Raw genomic sequence first — 14,448 nt, 5'->3', positions numbered from 1 at the left:
CTAGCAGGGATAAAAATGTGTGTTACATAAGAATTTATTTCCTGTGTATCATTATAAAATATTAGCACATTTCTAGTGTGAGTAGATTAGCCTCCATGACTTGCCTATAGCAACTGCAACTGCCTTTTAAAGAGTCTGTATTAGCAGGTTGACTCTTTTTAATGAATCTCAACTTTAAAATACATTTGACTGTTGTCAAGGAGCACTGGGTGTGGAAGAGAGCAAGTCTATATGAATGGCCCCGCCCGCCATGTGAGCTTAAAATACAGAATAAAGGGCACTATTTCAAAATGTGTATGCTTTTTTTTTTTTTTTTCCGAGACAGGGTTTCTCTGTGGTTTTGGAGCCTGTCCTGGAACTAGCTCTTGTAGACCAGGCTGGTCTCAAACTCACAGAGATCCGCCTGCCTCTGCCTCCCAAGTGCTGGGATTAAAGGCGTGTGCCACCACCGCCCGGCAAAAATGTGTATGCTTAAATGATCTTGTTTTTAAACATACGCATATCAAATTTTACCAAGGATTCTCTAAATATTCTAATAAAAATTCTAAAAAAGTTTGTTTTTAAAAATGAAATGAATAGTTCTTGTGCATATAAAAATTAAATGCATAACTGTTTTATCTCAGTATGATTTAATTTTGTCTAATGCAAAAATGATTCCCAGGTATATGTGACACTCAATACAATAAGTAAACCATTTAGTAGGTTACTGTTTGACTGTGTCTCTGTATGTCTGAATCACCTGGTAACTTTTGGAAACAATGGTGATGCGGGCAATTGCTAGTATTTGCCTTTGGGAGATTTCTCACCTGTTTGGTTAAAAGTTCTGTATTGAATGCTAATGAACCCAATAGGACCCCCACCCATCCTGTGGGTTAACCAGCTTTGACTTAGTGATGCCACGTACTCAGCAAATGTTTGTTTTTTCCATTTTTAATTAAGTTTTTTTGTTTGTTTTTGTTTTTCGAGACAGGGTTTCTCTGTAGCTTTGGGGCCTGTCGTGGAACTAGCTCTTGTAGACCAGGCTGGCCTCGAATTCACAGGCTTTAATTAAGTTTTTATTTTGATTAGTTTGGAATTTACAGAGTAATTTCAAAAACAATAGTTTCCATATACCTGAATTTCGTTTTTCTCTGTTACTACATCCCGAAAAACTGTGTGACATCAAGAGGGCCAGAGGACACGCGACAGCTGAGGCACTATGGTGTTCTGGCTTGTCCGAAAACAGAACAGGACATTAGAGGGAAACCAAGGGGATGTGGAGAGAGACTTTAGTTTAAATCTGTAACTAGACAAATGTACCACATAAGATGACACTAGAACAGACGGCTGGGACACAGTCAGTTTACAGGCTGCAGGGCTGGGGCCAGGGCTGGGGGTGTGGGCGGTAGCAGGAGCCTACTTTATGCTTTAGATTATAACCTGACTGTACTGTTTAATCCTATATCCACCCCTCCCCCAAATTGTTCCAGACTTGACCACTGGGATCTCTTTTTGTTGATTCCTTTGTTCCTATGACACAGGCTCTCCTTGTTTCTTCAGCTCCAGAGTTTCCTTCTTACTAAAGGAGAGTGTTGGCAATGCAGTCTGAAGTTGGGTGTGCCTCGTTGTATCTGTGCCCTCTCGGTTTGCAAAGCATAGACAGACATGTATGTCCGTGCTAACTCATGCCTTCTCATTCATCATTTGCTGTGTGAGTCTGTGTCCATTCGAATCTATAGTGATTGTGACTTCAGACAGACATTTCTGACTCTTGTTTATACTAAGCAAATTGTTTCAATTCTGTCCCTTTGCTTACATGTAGCTCACTGCCCCAGTGAGGAGAAACCAGTTCCCACCATCGCCATCCATTATTGAATTGCCAGCCGGTTTCCCCATCAGAAACATCGGTGCCAGCTGCAGTCCTTTACCTCCAAGTTTTCTTCCGATTCTAAGTTATTAAAACCCTTTTCTCCCCATAGACTGCAGTGAAGTTCCTTTGTACATTTATAATACAGCTCAACTTTTGTTTTCTTCACATTTTTATTCTATTCTCAGATCCTTTAACTTCAAGATAATGATATATACTCTTTGAGTATTTACTTGTACATGATGTTTGTGTGTATATGTGCACGCAAGCATCTATCTCTATCCATCCATCCATCCATCCGTTCATCTGTCCGTTCATCCATCCATCCATCCATCCGTCCATCCGTCCATCCGTCCATCCGTTCATCCATCCATCCATTCATCTACCTATCTATCAACACTGTATGATTGGGTACCATACAACTCTTTTTGAGGCAGTCCCCCAATGACCTGGAGTTTACCAAGTTGACTAGACTAGCTGACCTGTAAGCTCCAGGATCTGGCTTTTAAAACTTCTCCAACATAGGACTTACACACCTGTGGCACTTTTTGTGGCTAGAGCTTATAATCAGTATCTGTGTCTTTACTGTCTTCCCTAACTCTCCTTAAGGTTCACTTTGTTGTTGTTGAGTTTTTATTGACCTGTACACTTTCCCCCACGCCCCTCTCTTCCCTCTCCCATGACTCTCATGCTCCCAATTTACTCGGGAGATCTTGAAATTTCACTTTTTATGATGCAGTGTTCTATTGATTTTGATTAGTGCATGGTGTCACATAGCTACCATTACAATAAGAAACAGAATAATTGCTTCACCCTTTAAAAAAAAAGTCCCCATGAAGGCTGCATGCATTGTAATCCTGGCACCTGGAAGGCTGAGATGGGGGATCACAAGGTTGTGGCCTGCCTAAGCTTCATAGCAAGACTGCTTGAAACACACAGACACACAACTTCTGTGCATATAGCCAGATTCCCCGAGTCCTTAAACTTGCAACTGTCGAACCGTTCATAGTGTCTCCTTGTGCCCTTTTCTGAAATATTCTCTACAAGCCTGCTCTACCCACTGTGACCTCTGACCTTTGTTCTCCTCTGGCTTCTCTCAGCTGGTCACCTGCTGCTGCAGCCCCCCCCCCCCCCAGCAGGCCAGCTTTAGCTCCATGCAAATGTTCCTCTCACTATAACTGTCTAGTTTCTCACTTTCTCAGGGATAAAGGATGTGTCTTAGCATACTTACTGACACATAGTGTTAACTATACAAATACTTATGAATCACTGTATATACGTAATTTATAACAATTTTGCTTGTATTTAACTCCTTGTTTAGGATAGGTCTACAAAATGATCATCACCACAGAATGTATAGGTTCAACTATAATAATATCACAGTCATTTATAATAGTCTCAGATATCTTGGTTAAAATTTATCAATGACTACTAATCTATTTCTGATAAAGATACCAAGTTAACATTATAAAAACCTATTTTATGAACCTCTTAATGAAATTTTAGTCTTTTGTCTGTGGTGCCCTCTTGTGGACAGTTTATAAATTGCTTATAGCAGGACAATAGTCTTCAAATTGTTATAAAACATCTGATTTTATAAGTTCCTTTTATATTTTGCTAATCTTTTGACAGCTTTTTATCTATGAGAGAAGAAAATAAGAGTCATAGTTATGGTCACTTTTGCCTTAATTTATGGTGTTGTATATCAACATTATGCCCAGGGGATGGAAGATAATCTTTTGTTTGGAAACTTTGTGTAATGCCAAGGACTTGTGCAGTCTTGCACTGTGAGCCTCTGCAGCCCTGCCCACAATGACAAATCTTTCATGACTTTTGGAGTTTCTGGAAGCTTTGATGTTATTTTAAGACATGATTGCAAACATGCAAAAAGTTATGGATCCATCAAGTTTCTGTTTGCATCGAAGTAAAAGGACCACTCACTAATGGCAGTGAGAAGAGAGTTCATGCTTTGTGCAGATTTTCAGGGACCACAGGTCTCAGTGACACTGAGTGACTGAATACCAATTTGTACTGTTTTGCAGACTGATACAGAAAAAGTGCTTAAGCTGGGTAGTGCACACCTTTAATCCCAGCTCTCAGGATGCAGAGGCAGATGGATGTCTTTGAGTTCAAGGCCAACCTGGTCTACAGAGATCCAGAACAGCCAGAGTTACACAGAGAAACCCTGTGTGTGGGGGGGTTAAGGACTACTCTTTAAAGGAGAGTGTTCTATTGTTTTCTCCATAGTGTTTGCACAGTCTGGCTAAACAGGGTAGTAGCAAGACCAGATTTATCCAGCTGTTAATGGCCCCACTGTGCACAGACACAGCAGACAGGGCTCTATGTAACATGAACAGCAGTGCTGTCCTTCCTGTGTGCACGTGGATCAAGTGGCTTGTTCCCTAGGGTCTCTTCAGCAGTCTACCTTTGCTCTAGGGGAGTAACTACAGGGCTTCCTCCATAACTGGGAACATTTAAGCAAATTTAGCGGTACGTTTTGATTTCTGCCTTCTCCAGCTGAACTAGTTTTCTGTCTTTTGATAGAGGGTTAGCATGTTAGCATCAGTGACTCACTGAGTTAGTTAATTCTCTGTTGTTATGATAAAATATCATGACCTAAGAAGCTACTGTAGAAGGAATGTTTAATGTGCTTATGGTTCCAAAAGGGAGTTCTTATGACGAGGTAAGCAAGGCAGTAGCAGCCAGCACGGTAAGGGGGCTGCTCATGTTCCCTCACTCTGGAAGCCGGATGGTGAGCTGGAAGTGGGGTGGGGCTGTAAAACTTCAGAACCAACCCCAAATGACAGTCGTCCTCTAGCAGGGCCCTGTGTTTTAGAGTTCCATAACCTCCCCAAACAGTGCTTCCAGCTGGGAGCCAAGTGCTCAAATATATGAACCAGTGGGGGTCATTTCTCAGTTAAAGCACACAGCCACCAGCCTGGAACCAGGAGACCCCGCCCATCTTCTGCCTCCACTGATTCACTGCCCACGCCTGCCAACTCCTCAGCTCTTCACCACAAAGAATTCGTTTTTGATTCTTTCACTAGGTGATGAGGTGGCAACTCCATCACGTCACTTTTTCTTATAAATAACTAGTACTATATACGATTTTTTCAATTTTCAGACTACCATGATCTTTTATGCACACATACGCACCCTATTTGGAGTCCCTTTGGTCTCTTTAGGTCCAGCATATTGAGGCTATCTTTGACCCATTATATTTGCACAAAAGGCTGTTAGAAGACTGATTTTTTCTCACAGTTTCTTTCAAATTTGACTTATAAAATTTCTGCCGTTACTCACCCTGCTTTAGCATGGGCTCTAATTACCCTGACATCTGGATCTCAACTATGACCTTATTCCAGCCTCCTTTTTGGTCTCGTTCTCCAACTTATCCTTTATTTCTAAGGTTCCTATCACTCTTTGGTCATGCAGTTTCTACTGACTCCGATGTGTAAGGCATCCCGTAAGCTGTGGGCGATCTCTTAATGGTATTATCATATTCACTTCCATTTCCATCCTAGACAGAGTGTTTCTGCCTTCACAGCCCCTCAGTCGAGAAGGCTGGATTTCTACTCCTGGAGCCAGCTTCCTAAGCTAACTCCTAACAGCCAACACCCTTAGCTTTCACTGATCTCAGTGGTGTGTGCACTGAAGTGTTATCTTGGGGATGGTGAGCCCACAGCTTGGTTTTGTCTCAGATGATAGTGTGGACAGGTTCACAGTTACCTTCACCAGTGGTAGTACTACAGTGAGTTAGTTCCTGAGTGTGGTGTTTGCAGACCACATGGGTGTGTCAGACAGAGGGCACAAGTGGATGTCGTCCTAAAGGGAGGCTTCCTGGCACTTAAGAGAAATTAAAAGATTAGAATGTTTGAAATAGATTATCTCCTAAAGGGTTAAGTTTTTTCATTAGTGTTGCGAATACTTCACGAGATATTTGTGTAACTATCTTCAACATTAGTGAATTATAACAGGATAGTTAGAAAATGCTAGGGTGGGAAATACCACAGATACAGAGGTACTTCATACTAGACTGTTATAGCACAAGTCTGTCCCGGAAAGGAGTAGGATTTCCTAATAATGTTTTTGAATACTTGTATTCCATGTGGACCTTATGATTCACAGGCTGGATTATGGTCAGTGCTCTGTTTTGCATTCCTGGCACATGATGGGCTCTGACTGAAAGTGCTGTGTGTCCTTCCTGGAACGGGGCCTCTGCTCTGCAGACCTTTCTCTGTAAGCTAAGTGCAGCACGAAGGAGCGTTCATAGCTACTGTGTTCTAAAAGGGTTAAGTACCATCTCACGTTAGCAGTAATCTAAACTATAAAAGATTACATGTAGAGTTAATGATTTTTAAGTTAAAACCTTGTTTCTGAGAGGTTTTCAACACCATTACCAAATTTATTAGTTTTTTTTTTTAAAATAATTATCTCTCCATCTGTATTATATCATTCATGCCCCACTCACTTTGTGAATTGAATATTTGTGCTACTTTATTTAAATTTACTTTTGAGGGGGTCTATGTATTTGTAAATTAGTGTCTTTTAGCAAAGTGACTGCATATAAAAATAATACATCACAGAGCCTTCCTTTCTAAATTTAAGCAGAAGCTTTATAATCGTAAATCTAATTTGTGAATTTGAAGGTACAAACTGTCCCTTTGTAGATTCAGCATGGGTGCAGACTGCACTGAGAGTAGAAATCTGTTTGGGTTCAGCCACAAGTTGTGGCTCTTGTTGAACATAATGATGGCAGCATTGCAGCTTATGCAGATAAGATACAAATGTCTCGACAGCTAAAGTCAGGTTTACTGTGTGGTGAAAAAACTGGTTGCCTTTATGACAAGATGCTGCACTGGTAGCTGTTAAATGAAGCTAGTGGAAAGTAACCTCTCCTGTGTTCTCGGTAAGATATACCAGAAAGCATAAATCCCAGTTTCTAAAATTTAAGTAAAAGACTCAAGCACAAGTCATCTGCTTGCTGCCATCTCCTCAGCTGTTGTCCCAACGGACAAAATGTGCCTGAGCAGACCTGGGATATGGTTTAAATTGGACTTAAATGTTGTTTGTAGTTTTAAAGTCTTACATATTGGAAGTTAGATTCAAGATTTGGTGTCAGGTAAAAATAGCTATAATCCTTACTTTTCTACTTATTTACTCTGTGACTTTGGGTAAAATTTTCAATTTAATTGAACTTTACATTCATTATTTGAATAAGAGATAAATGTCTCACTAAGTCCACAGAGGAAAATAGGTGAGGCCTAATAAAAGTCTGATAGCCATTTTATCATTATTAAATGGAAGATCAATAATAATTTAGCTAATAGCATTATTTCTGCTCCCCAAATTTCAATTTATTCGTTGTGCCTTTCACTTCATGCCTCCTAATCCACCCATCTTCCTCCCCACCCCAAAATAAAACAAAATAAATTTTAGATAAAAAGGAAACTAAGACAAAGGAAGAAGGGGGAACCTCGTCACAGAAGCTGCAGTGACACAGGGAGTCAGGTTTTTACACGCAGGCGTTCATCCCAGAGAATCACGGGTCTAGTTCAAGCCCCTGGTCTCTGCTGCACCATCGATGCCAGGCCCTAGCTGGGACTCTTCCTGGACATACCCTTGCTTCCCTGTGTCGTGGGAATTCTGCAGCTCTGGGTCTATCTAGGATGGTCAGCCTGCCAGCTCTCCTCTGTCTTCACCACCGGGGTGGGCTCTCTCACTGCCGTGACTGGTTCACTCCTCGCAACGATGAGCAAGGGGCCGATCCAGTTCTCCCACTTTCCTGTCTTCAGGGTCAGTTCTCCCACACTTACATCTCAGGGCCACCTCTACTGTGCTGCCTAGGTGAGTGTGGGGCCACTCTCCTGCTTGCTGCAGCTGACGAGGGGCAGGGACAGCTCTCCTGCCTGCCTCAGGTGTTGATGGAGTGGGTATCTCTCCTGATCCGTGCTGCCACACGACAGATAAGTTGTGGGAACAACTCTCCCATGCTCATAGCATCGTGGCTGGCTCACTCACATACAAATATATTTTAAATAAAACTTTTATCTCTAGAACTTAGCATAACATTGTCCCTTAATTTTATACTTTATCATTATCTCAAAGTGAGGACTTTAACTTCAGTCAGTGAAATTTAAAGAACAATGCTTTATACTGGACATTAAGAATATAGCTTTTACAACCTAGCACTGCTCTCAGATTTTAAAGTGAAAAGGGGGACTTAGGTACGTCAGGCATACAGACAGTTAAAGTGTGTTTATGGCAAGTATATAATCAGCATAGCAACAAGGTGTCTTGGGGAAAGTTACACCGCATTCAGTCCTGCAGTGTGTGTGTGAGAAAGAATGTGTCTGAGAGCAGCTCTCATGGGACAAGTTCGGATACAGAACATTCCACCCAAATTTATGTTCGTGTTTGTGTATAACCTTCTCATCCTCTAAGACTCAGTAAATTGAAGACAGAATCTCAGCGGTCCCAAACACTAAGTAATAGACACAATAAAACCCGATTTTATCATGTTATACATAGGCATTAAAATGCCTGCTGTATCCTGTAAGTATGTATAATTACTATATGTTGTTAAAGTTTAATGTTTTAGAGGAAAGCTCTCACTTCAGGACATCTTCACTTACTAAAGCAGAGTTGGAGGCTCTGCCCTTGGATTCATGCTGTCAACACCTTCCTATAGCACTGAAGAGATTGTCTCCTAATTTATTGTCAACACCTTCCTATAGCACTGAAGAGATTGTCTCCTAATTCATTGCTCACGTGTTAGAAGATTTCTCCCAAGCCTCACATTCCTTAGAAAACCAAGTGGAACAAAACTATGTCTTCCTCATCTCTGTATCCAATACTGGTGAACTACTTGACACATTCCAAATGTATAATAAATGCTCACTGAATGAATTACTAATTAAAATATAAATTGTTGGTGAAATAATCTCATGTATCTACTAAGTCTTAGATAATCATAGTACCAGGGATTTGGAAGTTAAAAATAAGTCTCTTGTTATCATCAAACTTGTGGTCTAGTGGCAGAGAAGGCAGTTACGGCTCGTAAACACAGAGGATAAGCAGCAAATAGTGGCAGAAACCTCAATTGGTGGTCACAGGAAGCCTCTCTGAAGAGGTCATGTATGAGTAGAGTCATCAGGTAAAGGAGTGATCACCCTGCCTTATAAAAGAGCATTCCAGTCTGGAAGGTCAGCCACAGAGGGGCGGCTAGGGAGGCCAGCATGGCTGGAGTGTGCTGAGGAGAGGAGTGGGACAGGAGATGGGACGGACGTGTTACACGGCCAGATGACGTTTCACCATGATGCAGTAGGATAATGTGATGTGATCTCTTGGAAGACTCAGTCCTCCAGTTGATTGAGAGACTGAAAAAGACAAGAATGAAACAGAACATGCAAGGCCTCACTGGTAGTTTACGGGACAGATGCTGTTCAGACCAGTGTAAATGGGATGATCGGTTGAACTCTGAGACTAAGAATTGGAAAGTGGGATTGATGAGATTAGTCAGTGAGGGAAGCACTCGCTTCCCAGCCTGATGACCTCAGTTTGTTCCTCACGACCCATATAGTGGGAGGAGAGAGCCAACGCCTGCAGCTGGTCCTCTGACTTGCACACACACGGTGAGTATGCACAGACAGACACATGTGCACATGCACACACGTGCATACAAAACAAACAAAGATAATTTTAAAAAGTAATTGGATGAATTGTCAGCCTGTGTCTGTAGCCTGAGCATTCAGATAGTCAGAATGTGATTGTTGGTAAGGAGCACACGTGGTGGAAGATGCTATGAGAAAACCTTCTCATCCTTCTCATCCTGGGTCTGTATCCAGATAGCTGTGTGACCGTGGGGAAGTCTTCCTTTCTGTACATATAAAATGAGGGATTCAAATATTTTCTTCTTATTGTAAAATCCCTTGATTTTATAATTCTATGGAATGGGAAATATTGAATTCTTCCTGCGTTTTTATGCAAAGACCCTGCCATCACTATTGTCTATTCCTAACCATAAGGCACATGCATTTATACAAACTTTTATGGAATATAAGTACTCAAATTAGGATATCATAAGTTTGCATGCAAAGATGTATGCTGACTGTTATAAATTCTTCTTTTTTGGAAAATAAAACAATAAAAGCTGATTATCCGTGGAGGTAAAAGACATTTGAATTAAGTGTGTAGAGGATGTCTGCTAGTCACTCTTCTCGTTTCTAGAAAAAGCAATTTAAGGAATGACTGGGTTCTGTTGACTTAGAGATGGAGGCAGCAGGAACTGGAGGCAACTGGTCATATTGATCCACAGTCAGGACACAAAGCATGATGCGTGCTGTTGCTCAGCCGCTTTCCCCTTCCTATGCAGCCCAGGAGCCTCGGCCAAGAATGGTGCTGCCCACATTTAGCATGGGGCGTCCCACTTCAGTTAATGTACTGAGAATCATCTCTCAGAGGCACGGGCAAAGATAATGTAGATAATCTCTCCCGGGTGTGTCTCCTCTGTGAGTCTAGGTCCTGTCAAGTGACAGGCTGTAGTCACCATCACAGAGGGAGGGCAGTCTGTGTAGTGAAGTCATGAACAGAGAGGGGTCTTAATGAGCAGAGTAGCGTTGGGAATTCTGGTGAAGATTCAGTGAGATTGGGGGATGTATGAACAGTGAGACAATAGTGATGGCAGGGTCACAGCAGAGAGGACGTTGAGATGTAGGCCAGGACCAGCACCAGAAGTTTCTGGTAGAGTGTTGCGATACAAATGATATTAAAGAATGACAAGAGTTAGAGCTCAGGGTTTAATGTCTGTGGAAAACCTTATGCCTGCTAAGCCATTTGAGATAGGAATTGAATCAACATCTGTGTGACATTAGGGAGTCGGAATCTCCCATCAGGAGGTGTTATTGTGTGCACTAACAAAGGTGTAAAATGGGCAATGTGATCAGTGGCCACAGGAATAGAAAAGACAACTTGAGCTGGGAGAACTAAAGAACCTGCTGGTTGGTGAGCTAGCGCGTGAAAGGGAATGAGTGTGTGCCGCACTGCAGCGCTGCTCTTGGGCATCTGGTGAGGTCAGGACACGGTGTGGTTGGTAACTAGAGACAGTGGAAAGACAAGAAGGACAAATGTAGGTCTGTCTGACTGGGAAACCCTGAAAGTGAGAGTCCTTAGACGTCAAGTGGAAAACAAGGACACATCAGATAGCTGAGAGCATAAGATTGAGGAGGGGCTGTGAGTAAGAACACAAGGCTGAGACACAGGGCCAGACTTCAGTAAGGCTTGGACAGAGAGGGTATTAAACAGGTGTGAGCCTACTGTCACTTCAAGTCACCCAAGTTGCCAAGAATGCAATATTGGGGTTTCTTTTCTCCACATCTGCATTTTTTTTTTACCTCTGTAAGAACTGTATTTTAATTTTTAAGTTCTTTGTTTTGAAGTTTTTATGATTATGGGTATTTTGCCTGCATGCACAACTGTGCATGAAGTATATACCTTCGTGTTTGCATTACCTGCCTTTCTTCTCCTGCGAAATCCTACTTCCAGTTAGAACAGGACAGCAAAAGCAGAAAGAGAAGAAAGATGGTTGGGCTTCTTTAAAATGAAAATCTACTGTGTGCAAAAGGTACCACTTAGAGAGTGAAAAGGCAATCACAGGAAAAGAAATAATATTTACAAATCTTATACCCAATAAAGGGTTAATGTTCAGATTGTATGCAGTCCAATCCAAACTGGTCAAAAGAAGCTAGACCTGGTGACACAAGCCTGCGATCCCGCCGGGGGGGGGGGGGGGGGGGGGGGGGGAGGGGCGTGGAGCCAGGAATTGCCAGTGCAAGTCTAGCCTGGGCTACACAGTGAAACTGTGTCTCAAAAAGTCATAAAAGAAAGAAAGGACAAAAGGCTTCGGTAAACACTTTTCCAAAGAAGATCTACAAATGAGCTATTAAATACATGAATAATTGTTCAATATCACTACTAATAGAGAATATAAATCAAACAGGATTGACACTGCTTTGTACCCATTAAGATGACCATTTTTTAAAATTGAAAACAGTAAATATTGACGAGGAATTGGAGCCCACAGCACTGCTGTTGTGACCATAAACTGATACAGCTACTGCAGAAAACAGTTCAGTGGCTCGTCAGCTAAACCAGCAGAGTTGGCGTGCCTCTGCTGAACGATATTTTTGCGTTCACGTGAAGGTAAATGCTCAGGTTTCCTCTACCTTTGGCCGCTGTGAGCGGTGCTGGTGTGCAGGGTCTGTCTGAGTCCCTGCTTCCCACACTGCTGACTGTTGCCGTAGTAACGGTACTTTTTATCATTAGAGAAAGCATGTGTGTGTTCTTACTGAGAACTAAGAGGTCCCGCTGTTGTGAGAGGTCTTTGTTCACAGTGATATTTTGCCTGCAGGATGAAGATGAGCTGGATTCACACACCATGGTGAAGACGAGTTCAGAAAACGTGGGCACAATGCGGGCCATCAGCACCATGAGTGAAGGGGCCCAGACGATGATTGAGCACAACAGCACCATGTTAGAATCGGACCTGGGAACCATGGTCATAAACAGTGAGGACGAGGAGGAGGAGGATGGAACTATGAAAAGTAAGTGTCTTCTCACTGAATGATGCTTCTCTCAATCGTACCCACACTGAAACCAGATAAACTGTTTCTTTTTAGAAACAGTTATGGAAAATTGTGGTTTTAAACTTATTTGACAGCAAAAGTCTGCCTTAAAAAAAAACTTTAAAATATATATAGCACTATGCATACATATGTGTGTATATGTGTGTGTGTATATATATATATATATATATATATATATATATATATATTTAACTTAGGCTTATGGGACTTTTTTTTTACAAGCTACAAACCCATAATTTAATTTGTGAAATATTTTAAGGAGAGGATAGTGTTTCTAACATTTACCTTTCTAATTAAAAAAGAAAACTTAAAAATTTGTTTTAATAAATATAGTACAGTATTATTGTACATCGTCTAAATTATTGGTTAAACAACAGAGACGGAAGTACAAACTGGGGATGAAACCCTAGGGGGGGTTGCACACAGGAGATGACCCCAGGGGAAGCGCGGCTCCATGCTCTTATGGCTGCTTCTGCCGTGTGAAGCAGAGTGCCGGGTGGCCGCAGGGACTGACACGTGCTGCTTACAGAATGACAAGATTCTAAATCCTTTCGTGGACTGCCCCACAGACCTGCCCTGCAGTCAGCGAGCGGTGCAGGCACAGTGTTGCTGTGAGAGGGCAAGATTGACCTTCCCATGGCTGCTAGCTGTTCTTATGCTCTCCCTGCTGTGTGCTCCTCTGGGGTAGGTTACCTTCCACTGCGTCCTTTTGTTTCTGAGTGGCAGAGAGGCAGAGACGGTCTGACCCATGTGTGATGAGGAACTGTTAGGATGTTTTGTCTTCTGGCTGGGACGGTATTGAGTTAACTTGAGGTGAGAGTTACATCTCAATGTGTTTAATTCAACTACATTTTATTAGAAGAAATAGAAGATATATCTAGATATTTTAAGATTTATTTTATCATTTTAGTTTGTATATGTATGTGGGCCTGAGGGTATGTATGTGTACTTTGTGCATGCAGGTGCCTGCAGATCTCAGAAGATGTCTAATCCCCTGGAACTGAAATTAGAACTGGCTCCGAGCCTCCTCCATGTGGGTGCTGGGAACTGAACCCATGTCTTCTGCAAAAGCAACAAGTGATCCTTACTGCTGGGCCTCCTCTCCATGCTCAAATCTAGACATTTTAAGCATAGAGAAATTTAAGTTAAAAATATGGATGCTACCAAAACCAGTGGGCAGGTTGGAAGAGAAGGCTGTGTGAAGACCAGGCCTCAGGAATGAGTCTGATAGAGCTGCTCCTGCTGTCCCTAACTCGGGGCTGCTGTTGGCACTGGGATGTTGAGGCCTGGGGTATTTGATGTAGTGTGAGTTTGCTCACGATCATTGGGCAGTGTGTCTTGGCTGTGTGGTTCTCTTTTACTACCACAGAGGACAAGCTAAACACAGAAATGCTGGTCTTCCCTGGGCAAATGAGTATCTGCTGCCGTCTCCAAAGAAAGACTTCCATCGACACACAATTATGTTTATGACTCTGTTCTTTGTGTTTAACCGAAAGCTCGGCTTCAGTTTGTCTGTTTCCTCCTCTTGTGCCCTCATTGGAGATGGACAACAGCTGGTCAGGGTTCTTGGCACAAGTGCCTTCGTGCACACTCTGGTCCTTCTTGGCTGTTCCCAGACCCTCCGCTGGACGCTGGGTTCTGCTGGCCTCCAAGCAGCTGTTCTTTCTGAACTTCTCACCTTCCTCGTAGCTAGGCTCTAGACCTTCCCTGGGTTTTGTGTCCTCATGTATTTTAAAATACACTGTGATAAAGCTACAGGAAGCTGTTCCTAGTAGCTTGTATCCCATTCTAATTTTGTATGTGTTTTCTTGGCAAATACTAATCAGATAGGGCACTCATTTTAAAATACTTGTAGTAGTACAAATGAGGTAATTCCATGAGTACCTTTGATATTGACATATACTGTGCTACATCTGTGAATTGTTACTTTGTTTCTTATACTTGAGTATCTTTGTCACA

General features: G+C 42.1%; 1 protein-coding gene across 4 annotated transcripts in view; it reads left to right on the top strand.

Annotated features, from left to right (window-relative positions):
- Positions 1-14,448, top strand: part of Stk3 (serine/threonine kinase 3) — a 213,693-nt gene that overhangs the window by 125,652 nt on the left and 73,593 nt on the right. For all 4 annotated transcript variants that reach the window (XM_057792643.1, XM_057792642.1, XM_057792645.1 and 1 more), the window contains one exon: positions 12,255-12,447. In XM_057792643.1, coding sequence (XP_057648626.1) covers positions 12,255-12,447 — 193 coding nt within the window. The remainder of the gene's footprint in view (positions 1-12,254; positions 12,448-14,448) is intronic.

Source organism: Chionomys nivalis, chromosome 17 (assembly GCF_950005125.1).
Source record: "Chionomys nivalis chromosome 17, mChiNiv1.1, whole genome shotgun sequence".
In the NCBI taxonomy this organism is placed as follows: Eukaryota; Metazoa; Chordata; class Mammalia; order Rodentia; family Cricetidae; genus Chionomys; species Chionomys nivalis.
This window is presented reverse-complemented; position numbering and strand designations above follow the sequence as displayed.